This window comes from Hesperophylax consimilis, chromosome 1 (assembly GCF_061612785.1).
Source record: "Hesperophylax consimilis isolate HC1 chromosome 1, BYU_Hcon_1.0, whole genome shotgun sequence".
Lineage (NCBI taxonomy): Eukaryota > Metazoa > Arthropoda > Insecta > Trichoptera > Limnephilidae > Hesperophylax > Hesperophylax consimilis.
In genome coordinates, this window is record NC_142836.1 from 14,690,189 (window position 1) to 14,705,856 (window position 15,668).

Consider the following 15,668-nt stretch of genomic DNA (forward strand, 5'->3'; position numbering starts at 1 on the left):
AAACTATGATAGTACAATGTCTTAATTTTTTTTCAGTATTATTTAAAAGTAATATTGTTTAGGTCCAATTATGGAACTTTATTGGTCTAAAACATATGAATAATTATTGTTTATACTTCAATTTATGACTGCTTATTTCCTAAATAAATATACTTTCATTCGTGTCATAACAAAGGTCAAAGAGAAAATCTCGTTTCCGTACTGGCATAACAACTTGCTATTGATGAGAATAATTTAGTTGATTTAAATTTGTTTAAATGGTTTAAACGAATAAAATAAAAAAAGTTATTTTCGCCCTCATAACAAAATGTTTTCTTTTAAATAATGGATTCAGATGTGTAAACTTATCCAAGCAGGCAGGGACGTCTCTACGGTAAATTTGTGGGTTTTATGTATACAAAACTTTTTACCGCCTGCATCATTAACTAAGTATAGATACATCAATGGTCTGCATAGATAATTTCGTAGACTTGGATTTCATGTGTTTAGTTGTTGTTGATTTTTTTATACATTCGGGTCAAATAAAACATGATTTAATGATCACAGATTTATTGAAGAATCAATTTTTTTTTATTATATTTTAAACATATTCATCCAAACTATTATTCTTATTATTTTACACACGATTACCTTAACACTAAAAAGACAATTGTTAGAAATCGGGAATTTCTCGTCATAAAAAACTGAATACTCCTTAAAGAACGTCGTATACAATAATAACTATTCATTAGGCCACTCAACTGCTATGAATAAACTTCACGATAAAATATACTTTATAATTTTTTTTTAAATTATGTATATAATTATATATTTTTCTGAGTAAGATAATCATTGAACAAGCGTTCGTTCTCTCTGTTCTTAACATATCACTTCACATAGTAACTTCCTCCATTGCTCCAGACTCTTTATTATTCATGTGAATTATATTACTTCTTATTTCATCACGAAAGACATACATTTCGGTTTCGGGAATATCTGGATGTTCGTGCGAATGTCTATTCAAGATGGATGCGCAAGGCTCAACTTCTTCACACAGCTGAGCTGATCCATTATTTCTGTTTGAATTTCTTGCGAAGGGACTGCTAGCTTCACAGTTGTTACGCGTAGAATCGAGGCAGAACGTGATATTGTTTCTTGAGGCAATTCGTTGTCGTTGGTTGTTGTTCGTTGTGTCGAAGTGGAAGTTGTTGCTGGGTTTGCGGTTGAGCAGGTTTTGGTGGGGGTAGGCGGACCTGGACCCGGCGTTGCTGTTGGATGAACCCGAGTAATACATGGAGCCATGTCCCCGAGTAGACCGCCGCCAATCATACGTCGAACGCACTGAAGAGTGACGCGTGTGGACCATGGAGTTGTTTTTATCCTAAACAAAAAAAAAAAATTCTTTATTATCTGTTCAAGTCATTTGAAAAACTGACTGAATGGCAGAGTATTAAAGAATTTACTGGGAGCTTGGTAGATATGCTAAAGAAAAGAAAGTCTTTCGTGTTAGTTACACAGGGAATTACCTTGATTCTTTCGTGAACCCTTCTGAGAGGAACGTCTTGTTCCTTTGAGATTGGCAAAACAATGTGACAATGACGAAAGAAAGATACTTATAATAACACCAGTAAATAATTACATGGTTATTAAAAGACGAAATACACAATTCCGTCTCCTTTCAAGCAAAAACACCAACCATGTAAACGGTGTTGATGTAACACATATCAGAAGATTAGGGATGAAAGGCGAGGTGATTAAGGTAATTGATGGAGGCGACAAAGGCGACCTTTTTAATCAGCTAAAATATGATTTCTGAGCTCTTTTATCTCTGCCTGGATGCGGCTTAAAAAGGAAATGGAACCACCGCTCATCAAAATATATATTATGTAAGTGACATTGTTTTTTTTTGGAATTTTATGGTAGCTGTAGAGGTTTTCTTCTGTGGCACATCGAACTTCAAAGGACTTTAAATCATTCGAAAATTATTTTGTTCTTTGAAAGGGGGATTTCATATATAATGTAATTTAGTGTGTGGTATATTTCGTGACCTATCCGGTTTATCCAATCATCCAAATGATAATTCATCACATCTTTAAAAAGTTATATACAGTCATGGAAAGTGATGAAACAAAAACTTTATTAACTGGGTTAAGTAGGTTAGGTTAGATTAGGTTAGGTTTAATTTTTTTTTTCATCGTTTCTAATGACTTTATATCACTTTTTAAAAGTGTGTTGAATTGTCACTGTGTTGAGTTATCATGGAACTGGTATATTTATACTGTTGATATTAAATACATAAATATGCTCCTGCTATGTGTTCTTTCAATTGCTGAGGCGTAAATGCGAAACGCCGCCCGCTCAATCGTGTATTTTCTACAATCCAATTGCGTAGCTTTCTACAAAGCTAGACATGCAGAGTTTCAGTCTCAATAAAATCACTACTTCAATAAGGACAAACTTTGTATAAAACTCTTGTTCTTATTTAAAAAGAAACTAATTTAGTTGGCAGTTGACGGCATTCCACAGAATACCCGACTTTACACAGATTGGGCAAAAGTTTAATATTCAAATACATAACAAGTCGAAGGAAGACAGTACCAACTTGGATTGTTTTCTTAGACAGAAAGTTAATTATATACATTATAACAAAATTATTTTCAATGTTCATGAGGTAAAAAAGTTTAATTATTGTTTTACAAAAAGTTTTACCGGTACTTATTGATTATTCATATTCATGTTTCATGAATATTTCTATTTTTTTTAAATAAAAGTCAACAGTAAAAATAACGAAATACACGTACTATGTATTATTTTCTTTATTTAGTTTTTCTTTCTAAAATAACTTGTAACTATATATACTGAATCTCTAACTGATAAACGTGTTTAAATTGTAAATTTAACATAACTGATATTCAACTATGTACCTTTCGTTAATGGTTGAATAACAGCAGTGTAAAATTTAAAATACGTTTATTAGTGAAGCCCTAAAAGTATAGATTTTTGTGTTTTCTTTGTAGGGAAACTGGTTACCTACCAAAACTGTCATATTATACATACTATTGAAATTAATTTTATTGACATTTCACTTTGAAACCGAACATGTGTACTGTTTCGGTTGTCTGTGATGTTGTGCATGTTTTGAAATATTCTTACGTAATTGCTAATTAGCTGCCAATTCAATATGAGGTCATTTGAATTCAAAAGTCATTTTACATTTGGAAATTGTAATGTTCGGACAAAACCCAAACCCACCTACAATTTTTTTATTTTTCTCTGAATTATACATTCATTGTTTATTCTCAAAATGGTCTTTTTTTTCAAATGTTGAAGAATCCTTTGTTGACCTACCCATAAACATGTATTTTCGTAGGTATGACGTTTATATAACATTCTAAAGCCTACGCGCTGGTTTTCGTATTATCTGTTCGAAACTGTGGATTTTTTTCACAAAGTAAAATAATTGCAAAGAAAAAAATAAGCTTTAAAATGAAGTCTAAAACTTTTAAGTTTACCGAGGTTTTTACCCATCAAAGGGAAAATGGAGTATTAAAAATTTTGCTTCGTCTACTCTGGCACAGGAAAAAAAATATATTGGCACAGTAGTTGAGAAATAATGGGTGAGAAAGGTTTTAATTTGAAAAAGATTAGTTTTTTTTCACAGGATCACACTTACTTACTGACATCATTTGACATTTATGTAAAATATACTGTTTTATGTTATTTACAAATCATCTAGAAATGTAGACTCTGGATATAAAGCTGTCACTGTTCTATGTGATTTACGTACGAGGAGAAGAACGAAGGAAAAGCATCAAAGGGTCATGCAAAATAACTGCCAGAGCAATTCAAAAACAGGAAAAATTATCCGCTGGCGGTGCGGTATTTATTGGAATATTTTGATTTCTCATACCGGATGTCTTGAGTGAAATTTTGTTAGAATCGCTGTGGATAAAACCATAATATGAAGTTATGTAGAGTAGTTGGACATTCTCCAATCTTCTGAAGTCCTTATTTTCCATCCCCTTGCTGTACAATAAACAATGATTGATTATTTCTTTAAAATTAATCGATGTTTTATAATGAGTTATTATTTAATTAGATAAATAATTTATGAAGTTTCTTCTTTCACAAAAAATCAGAATTTAATAAGATACCTTTCCTACCCATAAACAAATATTAGGTAAGTGTTTACAAACATTTAATCTATTTTAGCTTCACAGAATTTAGAAGTTTCTTAGAACAAGCAATCTGCCCTTTTAGAATTACAGATTCCAAGTAACAAAATTACAATTAAAATATTGTTCATAGTATTTTCTATTTGTATTCTATTCTATATGTCACCAAGTGTTGTTACAATTAAAAAAAAATATTTACGAAATCCTAAAACTAATATTTGTGGAAACCTAGATAATCCGTAAAAAATTTAAACAAGATTTTTTTAAAAGATTTATAGTACGCATTATTTTTATTTATTTTAAAAAGGTTCTACTAGGTACAAATGTTATTTTATTGTCCGATGATTTAAATTAGATTTTAAATAGCAAGTAAAATAAGTTTGATTTGCATTTTTATGCAAATAAAAATTGTGACGAAATAATGATTTTTGAGTATATTTTTTAATCGATTTAAAATACTCTCACATAAAATTGAAGGTTCGGGAAAGAAAGATTATACTATTTAAAAAAATACTCTTATACTACACTAGTATCTTTAATGAAAGAATAAGGATTTAAGCTATTCCGCAAATCATGAAGAATATCAATTGAAAATAAGTATAAGTACTTCTACTTATAAATTTAATTTATTTTTTATTCGCCGTTGTTATTGCAGTCATTACAGAATATATGACTTCAGCTTTATACGAAAGCTTTGGTGAAGAGTGTAAGTAAATATTGAACCCTTGAATCGAATGGAATTTTCATTTCATCGCACCATTTTGTTTTTCGAAAATATTCAACTTATCTTCGTTACTTTACTTAAAAAACAAACAATATTCACCATATCAAAGCTTTCATTTGCATTGGGGTGCCTCCATCCTCTCTGGCCGCAAGGGAAGCGCTGTTTAAACTCTCTCTTGAATTTTTCCTGTGAAAAGAAAACACAAAATAAGTAGGCCATTGTTAAAGTTAAGTAATCACAAAGACGGTTGCTGCCTATTGCTGCCTAATAAAACACTAAAGAACCTTAGTTTTTCAATATGCTTCCTGTTCTAATTATAAAATTGTATTTTTTATTGTAATTTTAAATTGTTTTATTTAGTTTCCAACTTCAAAGATGACATGTCGTAAAATATAGATAAATGGTGTTGTTTAATTTTCATGCATAATATGCCTTCCGAAAACAAAAATATTACAACGATGTTTTAAAAAGAAATTGTTCAATTTGACACTTCTTTAATCTTACGTGTAATATTTGTAACTAAACCCCACATGACATTTTTTCAGTGTTTTTTGTTGTTGTTTTGATAGGTAGGTTTAAACACTACGTTGAAGGTTAACACAAACCGTGTTTATCTAAATGCGCGTCTTTTATAACAAACAACCAACGAATACCAGAATGAAGCCAATTATCACTGTCATCTAAGCAATACAGATTATTGTTTGGTTGTAAGTTTAATAATAACTCCTTGTTATTACGACCAAAACAAACATAATCATCTCTTCATAATATTGATAATGTAAGAAATAAGTAATGTTTTTCAACTCTCGAACTGAGTTGATGAACTTTTTTTTTTTTTTTTTAGTTTTATTTGGCACATTATTTTTTACAATTTATGTTTTCCAGTAATGTAGGCCTCACTGGGTGGCTTGCCCGTGCTGAGGCCTTCATTTTATAATATAAAAATATAATCTACATATTATTTAAATAGAAAATAATACATTTAAAAAGAAAATAATACATTTAAAATTAAAAATACGAAATACATAAAAATACATTTAAAAAGAAAATAATACATTTAAAATTAAAAATACGAAATATATAATAATATATTTAAAATTAAAAAGTAGTACAATGAAAATAATCCTGTGTGTTTGTGAGTGATGTGTGTTTATATTGGTTTTGTGTGTTACGTGTAGGTTTTATTTTTATTTTATACTATGTCATTTTGGTAATATTGTCTTTTTTGTTCTTTAATCCATTTTGTAATTTTGTGTGTGAACTTATTTTTATTTTCCTCAATTTTAATTTCAAGTTTTAAACTGTTGAAAGCTTTTATAGCATGGTATTGGTAGTGTCTTTGTCCAAAGTTTGAATTTACTGTCGGAGTTTTTATGTTTTCTTTGTACGCTTGTCTAACTGGTCTGTTAGTGTTATTTTGTGTATGTTGAAATTTATTTTTTTTTGTCAAAAATGTAGTTTAGTAGGTTTTAACGTATAGTTGGTGTATATCTAGTAGGTCACAGCTTTAAATGATTATCTTCTCTAAGGTTGTTTAACGACTACATTTCATGAACTATATCATAATAATCTTTGAAGACGACCAAACATTCAAAGAAGTCGCCGTCTATTTTAAGTGAAATTGAAAACAACGTTTTGCGATGTAGAAAGTGAGGTGGTTGGACTGTTTTGAAGTAGATAGTACAATAGTTAAAGGTTTATAACAACAAAGACATGTCATGAGAGAGGAGAAGGCTTCATTGAACCAATAAAAGATATTGTATTTACTTGGCCTTACGTAAGACAAAGATTTTCTAACCTTCTTTAATTTTCATAAATCTCTGTCCAAAATACAGTCAGATTAACGAAGACCCTTTATCGTTAGTCCGAGATATGTACGCCCTCTGCACATCATTGTGGTGATTTGTAAAAAAGATTTATTCCAAAAAATAATGAAAAATATTGACGATAGCCTCCCAAACCTTTTGATAAATATAGTAAAATAGTGCATATCCAAAGCATGCAGTACGATAAATTCTGTATTACAACGGATAATACAACCCCTTATGCCAAAAATTTTCTCCGTGATATCAATTACAAACAAAGTCAAACCTTGACTTGGATGTAATCTCGACCGAATCGACTTCTGATTGTTGTATCAAACTAGTATTACAGATCATTATTTTATATTATCTCTGCAATGCAGGCCACACGGGAATTATTTCATTTTTGGGGATGCTGAGCTGATTGTCTACATACAATGTAAAGAAACACAGCAGATTGTTTGGATGAGACCACGCTTTTGAAATGATTAAAAATGTCATTAAAAGTATTTGACATATTTATAGAATATTTGAACGAACCGCGTGATATAAAAAAATATAATTTATTCCTAGAGGAGTCACTGGTATTTGAACTGATGGACAAGGAACTAGGAACAATTTACTTTAAAAATATAATTTATACTAAAAAAAAATAGTTTAATTTTCTTCAAAAACAACTATTTAAGTAGAGTGGGATCTTATGTCTATCAAACAACACACATGTCTGTAATAATAACCAGACTTTAACTCTATGAGTTACGATGATTCGTTTTTAGGGGAGATCTGCAAATAATTTATTGAAGAATGGCGAAGGGGGGGGGGGGGGTAAATATAGTGAGTTTAGGCGCTTTCTCAAATGGCGTGTGCCATTTGGAGTGTGCCATTAGTGATCTAGGCCATGTCTCAAAATACCATTAAATATTTAATTCCATAAGGAAGTGAGAAGATGACAATAAATCTTACTACTCATTGTTTAAAAGATAGTAGGTCCTACGAAACAATTCCGTAGAAAACACAAAAGCACCCCAGTCTAAATAGTCAGCCTACGTTAAGAATAGGTAATATATGACTTCGAGATTGAATTACAAAATATACAAACTTGAAGTCCTTATTTAAATATCAGATCATAACCAAGACCTTTGGAAAAACACTAATGATATGATAATTTGTTATGTAGCATTAAAAAGGGTATGTACTGAGTATAATAGTTTTCATTTTTTTAAATCTTACGGGCAAATTGAATATAATATTCATTTTTGATGTAATTTAACTGGTTCTTTGGAATTAAATGTCGTTAGTTAACAGCGTGGAATAAACACACATATGATACATATCATGGATCAGGAATATATTTAGTTACCTAATCTAATAATAGTTATTATAAAATAATTATTTAGGTACACTGTAAGCATAGTTTGATCTAAAGTTTTTAGGGTACAGTAGAAAATATCCATAATATTATTATTATTTGTGTTTTTTAACAGTAAATATACAATTTTCACAAGTCATACTGTTTTAATTTATACTACACTTTGTGATGAAAGGCTTTAAATCACAGTGAAAAAAAACAGATAAACCATAGCTGCAAAAAAATATGCAAATTATTTATGAAAACGGACATGCTAACGACATCTGGCGGAGAAAGAATTGATCCAGCTTGCTTGCAGTAGACACCTGTAATAGTTGAAATTAAATCAAGGTTCCGGGACTTAAGCAGAGAGGTCGTAAAATCGTCTAGGACGACTGGTACTTCCCCTTTCCTAGGCCTATAAATAAATATTGAATTTTGTCAACCAATAGATCTGAACAAAGAGCTATAAAATTTTGAGTAACCAATCAGTGAACGGAGAGGCGTACACCAAATACAGACAAAGGAATAAAACTTTGGATCGGGCAATAAAAAAGATAATTAATGGCTTCTTCTTTCCCACAGAAATTAGAGGTGAACGCACTTTAGGGTCAACATCGACTTTCAAGGTGACAAACTCCTGGAAATGTTTACAATAACTGAGACGTTTATGGGATGGCGAACCATTGAAATCGAGTGCTTTGAAGATTTTACAAGTTGAAAAACACACACACGAAAATGCAATGGAAAAACTATAAACGTGATAGTATAAAAAAAGGACGGGAAAAGCGAAGGAAAATCACTGGCAGAATTTTCAACTGTAGTACAATTATTTATGATAGAAGGAGGGTGTCATGTTCGATAAAAATCGTACTAAAGAGAGGTGAGAGTTTTGGAAACAATGGAAATTAATCGTTATCAATTTAAGATGAAACGGACATATTGGTAAATCAATTTTGAATGAAAAATCTCGCAAAAAAAATACACATTTTAGAAAAGTGCGGCGATCGAATGGAAGGATAATACAGAGATTTTGGACTGCTACGAAGGTCCTAGGGACGTGAAAATCGAGTATCAGAAGAAGACAGTAAAACTAAACATATAGCGATAGATTAGATTCAGGAAAAGTAGACATTTTACATAATTATTAGGTTAGATATATATTAGAGTTACCCAATATTACGGAGGGATCGAAACAAGATAAAAGGTTGGCGGTCTCATGTATATTTTGAAGGATAAACAATCAAAATCCGAACATGATTTTTATTTACGTTAAGGTAATAAACGATTAGAAAAGCGATTAACTTTAACGTGGACCTTATGAAGTATTTAGATTAAGCAAAAGAGATTAAAATTAATAGGTTTGAAATTAAATTAAATTTACGAGTCTAGTACCAAAATTTTAAACGTAAACAGGTGTCTAGACATATAATTTATGTGAAATCTTGTAAGTGAGGGATGGAGGATGGGGCGGAGATTGGATCAGGCAATAAAAGTGACAGATATCCCAGAGTCAAATTAGGTATATCTCCCATAGAAGTGTGGAAAACTATATATTAATTAATAATAGATGAAGTATGAAATTTTCCTGGAGACCACACACATCGGGAAAAGTGGAGAAAAGATAAAAGGAAGGGTAAAGAACGGAGATAAAGAATAATCCAAGTGGAGAAAAGTGATACAATTCAAATTTATCCGTGAAATAAATAAATACGACTTGGAAAATAATTAGTTATAGAGTTATGAGAAATAACAAAAAAAATAAAGAAGAAAATTGTGCAAGAAAACGTCGCGGATAAAAGAAAATCCAAAAGATAAGGAAAAAGTCAAATCTGCGGCATTAAGAGAGAAAGTACTGGTGAAAATGGAAAAGCTCATATAGGTGACAATGAAATTAAGTAGAATTTAAACAAATCGAAATTCTAAACTGCATAGTAAAGATTTCAGCATGGATTTAAACAATTTCGCACGAGATGCATAAAATTGAGATCTATATATATGTTATTGAGGATGGACCTATCGCGAATTGAGAAAAAAAAGGAACACAAAATCATGAGATTTTAACTACATTTTTGTATGAACAGAGGACAAAGGGAGCTTGGGCGATTAACGCAGACTTACCCGATTCGGACCCTATCGACTTAGATTTGTGAGATGGAAACTGACCACCGCCTAGAGCCGGAAAGCAGAACATCTTATGGAAGCACAATCGATATTGATGGGAGGGGTGTTCGGATTTACGAGTTGATAGGAGATAGAATTAAGCATCAAGAGAAATTCAGATACGTCTTTTGGAACCTGAGAGGGGTATAAAAGATGGAACACATCAGTCAGGAGACAGTCGCGCCGAGGATTCGAAAAGTTGTTACGTGGCAGTACTACGTCTTTGGTAGGATTAACAGTGAAAAATCTTTAAGTGTTAAATTTTAAATAAGCCCTGGACTTAGGAAAATTTTGTGAAAAATACAAGTGCTAGAGTCAGTGAAATTTAATAAGTCAGTTAAATTAAATCAAACAATAAAACAAATACAGTTTAAACTCAGTGCTTTAAAAGTAAAGTGTGAAGTGCTTAAAAGTGTTAAAAGTGGATAGTGCAAAAAGTGTTAAAAGTGAATTATTAAAATTTAAAAATAATTATTTCATTCAAAGTGAAAACATTAGAATTTAGTGGAGAGTTTTATCGTTAATCTAGAGTGAACGGGTTCGCGGATTGATATTTAAAAATAGATTATAATTTAACGTCAATTTGGTTAAAAAATAATAATAATAGTAATAAATATTTACGTCTTAGTTTAAAATAAACACAATCTAGACAGTTCGAAAAGAAATAACAACAAATGCTCAAACCTTTGTTCTAAAAGTAACAGTTCGGAAAAGAAATTAATTTATTAAGAATAAAGATAATTAAAAGTCTGCGCAATTCGGAAAAAATTTTCTTATCAATTTATATAAAAAGAAATTTAGAATTAATAAATTGTTCAATTAAAATCCATCGTGCGTATAGCGACAGTGTTAAAAGTGTTTGTCGTTCTAACCGGAATTTTAATCATCAGTCTATCATTTCGAAAAAGAATTTGAAACAGCTATCATTCAAAAGCCTAAACTAGAAAGGTGTTATTAAATCAACGGGTTTTCTGGATTAGGATTTCGTTCGGAAGAAAAATTAAATATCAGCTAATTTATACGATTCAAGCGAGAATAAAATATTAAATAGGAATAAATAGTCGAAAAGATTTATTTTGAAATTAGTTGAAAAATACAATTAATTAGGTAGGATTTCTTCATCAAGGTTGTTGTGTACTACCCGACCGGAAATACCTTGACGTGGGTGAGTTTTCCTTTTATAAATAATTTTCAGGTCCCAGGAGACACAGAAGGGCCGTGAAATGGAAGTATATCAATTGAATATTAAATTAAAACAACAAAACAAAGAATTACACATTAATATATGTATATTGTATATTTGTATATATATTTATAAATATAAAATAATATATTGTATATAAAGAATATATATATGAGTAATGTAATTATATATATGTATTTTATTTATTAATCGAAGCATCGAAATGGTAGCGATTTTAATACCTACCCGAGGACATATCTATATTATTGAAAAAAAAAAATGTATTTATTAATATTCAAGACTATGTAGAATCATATATTTTATATTTATTTATTAATATATGTACTCTTAGTTAACATATTTTGATAATCGAGATATGTGTACTTATATATGTATATTTATTCTTCAATTAAACCTAGTAAATTTACTAAATTCGGGAAATGAAATAAATAGTTTAACTTCAATAAAGGATTTAAAAATATTTTAATAAATAGTGCACAATAAAAGTAAAGAGGCACAAATGACTTCTAAGGAATTTTAAAATAAACAAATCTCACATTTAGGTTAGTGTGTCAGGAGATGTTTATATTATTTGTTTACAAATAAAGAGCTCACTGGAGAATTGGGTCAACTGCATAGTTTGGAAACGACCTCGGCCGTAACTAGATAATTTATCGGAGTTATAAGAATAAACATCAGGATGTTATTGTGCAATGTGCAGCGATTTGGGTCATTCACAAATACTTATCAATCACAAACGACAATTGAAAAATCACGGGTTAGCCAGATTTATATCAAAAAATTACATGAAACATTTGAATACCATTGATTAGATAATCGCACAGTTTTTATTAGTTACTTGAAACAGCTGGAAGATGCGTGCTTACAAATACCTATCAATCACAATCGACAATTGAAAAATCACGGGTTAGTAGGATTATATCGAATAATTATACGAAACATTTGAATTTTATTGATTGGGTGCTCATACAAAACCCCATCAGTTGCCTGAGATATTTGAGGGTCGAGTACTCTCTAATGTGGCAATCAACCACTTGAAACAATTGGAAAATCACGGGATAGGATGAACAAAAATTAATGTTGAACCCTGGAGGTAAAATTTAAAACAAATACAGTTCATCTATAGGAGGCAGTGGTCGCTCCTATAACAAGACCATTAACCAAATCAAATAGAGATGGCGATTCTCTTAAATAAAAACGTCAAAACCAAACAAACAAAAGCCTGGAGTTCGATAGCTCTCCAAAACAAACTATCAAATATGACCTTATTCTACTAGTATTTATTAGTATCACCTTATTAGTACGTATATATTCGGTTACCAGACCTAGAGCTTCGCAGAGTTCTTGGCGCGAGATCCGAGCTCGGAATGCGAGGTAGATAGCCTCGTATTGCGAGTTATAAACCTTTCCTAAACTGTATGTATACATATATTTATTCGTATGTACTGTTTACTGGAGAATCCGGACCTGCATACAGCTTGCATTTTAGGTCTTATAGACCACTATCGCATTTTCTTTTAAACGTGGAATGAGGATTCACGACCCGTAAGTCCACACCAACCGTGAGTATATGATTGTATATAGGACGAAACCGGTTCGCCCTAAGTAAATTGTAGTCCAAGGAGGGGTCGGAATTTGGGGGTATCGAGACCCGAGGGGAAACTTGAATGCAGTACATGATGACGTGGAAGGCTCTTTGGGACGCGATAACTTAGGTATCAATCAAAGAGCCGTGTCAAAGGATTGTGCAAATTTCTTGTTGACTCACGATCATCTCGTTTACTTGCAGGAGGATTTGGAGCCAAATTATGCCAGCAAATGGGCTATTCCGAGTTCGTCAAATATGCAATTAGCTAATTACATTAACCTACTAAATCAATCTTTACATGTACCTTATAGCAGCAGAATCATAAAGGAGTGGCGCCACACAGACCCAAGAGTTTACCAAAATCAAATTTACTAACAATTAACCATTTGAGTTATATTAAATTACTTGTCCAAATAAACATGTATAATATCTTTTATCAGCGTTTAACTACGACTTTGTTAGGGTGCAGGGAATCAGAATAATTACAATAGGAAAGTTAGCTCATCCAGAGAATTCATTTAAGTCTAGGTTTGCAATGGAAAGACCAATAAAATTGTGAAACTCAACACCTCGATCAGAACCAAGGGGGTTACCACAAAAATGAAGGTAATTAAAATCCTATATCATAAATCAAAAAAATTACACAACGTTTGATGGAATTTAATTACAATATAAATACGGAAATATTTGCGTTCAAGTTCGTAAATAACGTATTAATTAGTTGAGTACATATGTCTATGAAGATATATAGTACAAGAGAGCTTTAAGTAGCTTTCTGTAGATATCAAAGAAAAGGGTCCAATTTTCATGGAGGCTTATGTGTTGTAGGGGAGGATTTTCCATCCCTGCGAACACATATGCAAAGCCTTAGAGAAAAAATTAAATATCGGTCATAGCCAAGAGAGAAGAAAATTTTATATTGTTTTAAACAAATAAAAATAAAAGAAAATGGTGAAAAGGCGAAAACATTACAACTTCCATTAAAAAAGAGGAGTGTACATTTGTGAAAAAATAATATAACTAGGTTACAAAGCAATAAAAATGACAAAATGAAAATCCATACCAATTATTGTATTTGGAAGGAAGAAAACAATATATTTTATGGAGGGTAAATAGAGTATAGTAGGATAATTTGTCAGATTTTCAAGTGAAACTAGGGGAATCAGTTTTTTTGTTAACCATTTCCCTAAAATATTTTTTTTAAATACTTCAATATTTGTTTTTTCATTAAGGCTTCAAATTTCTTCTGGTAATTTATTAAAGAAATGTTTTCCTTGGAGGTTATAACGGTGCTGTGCAAAAGAAATGTGTAGTTTAGGGCATGCAAATATACATTTAAGTCTGGTTCGATTTTCAGCTATGAATGAGCATTTATCTTTTTCTTTTATAATTTGAATAATTGAATTTTTCGTAAATAAGTGTTTAAATGTAGGAACTATGAATTCTTTGAATACGCGTTCAGTGGGGAATTGTGGAGGTTTTTTTAGTATTATTTGTATTATGACTTTTTGTACAATTTATATGACGGTCAGACTAGCTTTGTAAGCTGCTCCCCAACTGATAATGGCATATTGCAGAACAGACTGTGCTAATGCATAATATATTGAGTTTAGATTTTTTCTTGATGATTCGTAATAATATATAAATTAATTTCCTAATTTTATTTATTTTATGGCAGGTGTGATCTTTTCATTTTACGTTTTTATCAATGATTATTCCTAGATATGTAAATTTATCAGCTGTTTTCAGAAATGAGCATGTTTGTCAAAATATATATCTCTGATTTTTAATGATGTAATGATGTACGTAAAATAAGCTATTCCATCTAGTATTGCGTTCAGGATAACGAAATGCAATATTTGCTAATAGAGCTGGTAGTCAAAAAGATAGTTCACGATCTTATACAGAAACATTTCGTTCAAAATATTCTTTGAAATATATGAATTTTTTGTAATACTTTCAATTCGGTTAATATTAGTTTAGTATTAAGGATTCCAAATGGCGGATGCAAATTCAAGATGAAATCTTACATAGTAGCTTAAGTGTAAAGGTAACTGAATAATTTTGTGATGCGTAGAATGAAGCCCATTTATTTTTAGGCCTTGAAGTAACAAGATTTTTAAATATCAATTTAGAGTTATATAATCCTCCAAGGTCTCTGATTTTTTCAATTCGTTGAAGAGTAAAGTGGTTCAGGTGGTGTGTATAGATGATTGGTGATTTTCACGTGAAAATGCTTTCGCATGACTTATGATTTAAAATAATTTATTTTTTATGTAATATTCATACATTTTATGAATATCTTCTTGTAATTATTTACAATCATCTAATAAGCAAAATCAGAATGACTGAAGATATGTTTGATGTCATTTAAGTACAATGTAATGAGCAGAGGCCCTAAATGGGAACCTTGAGGTAACCCTACAGAATGCCAATTACTGTGAAATTAAACCTGAAACCTTTTAAGGCAACAGCTTGACTTCTATTTTTAATGTAAGATGAGAACCACCTGGGAAGATTTTCACATTCTTCCATACTATTTTTTCTAGTTTATTCTAGTATATCATGATTCACATTGTCAAAAACTTTAGAAACATCAGTATAGATCGAGTCAACCTGTTTATTTTTGTCCATAGAATTAATAATAAAGTCGGTGAACTGCCATAAGTTTAATTCTGACTTGAA

The 15,668-nt window shown here is 30.8% G+C and overlaps 1 protein-coding gene across 1 annotated transcript in view; it reads right to left on the minus strand.

Annotated features, from left to right (window-relative positions):
- Positions 1–581: 581 nt before the first annotated feature.
- LOC149426329 (RYamide receptor-like) overlaps positions 582–15,668 on the minus strand; it is a 180,029-nt gene continuing 164,942 nt past the window's right edge. The window contains exons 10-11 of the mRNA XM_089636425.1: positions 4,978–5,064; positions 582–1,360 (exon numbers count right to left, since the gene is read on the minus strand). Coding sequence (XP_089492551.1) covers positions 872–1,360; positions 4,978–5,064 — 576 coding nt within the window. The 3' untranslated portion in view covers positions 582–871. The remainder of the gene's footprint in view (positions 1,361–4,977; positions 5,065–15,668) is intronic.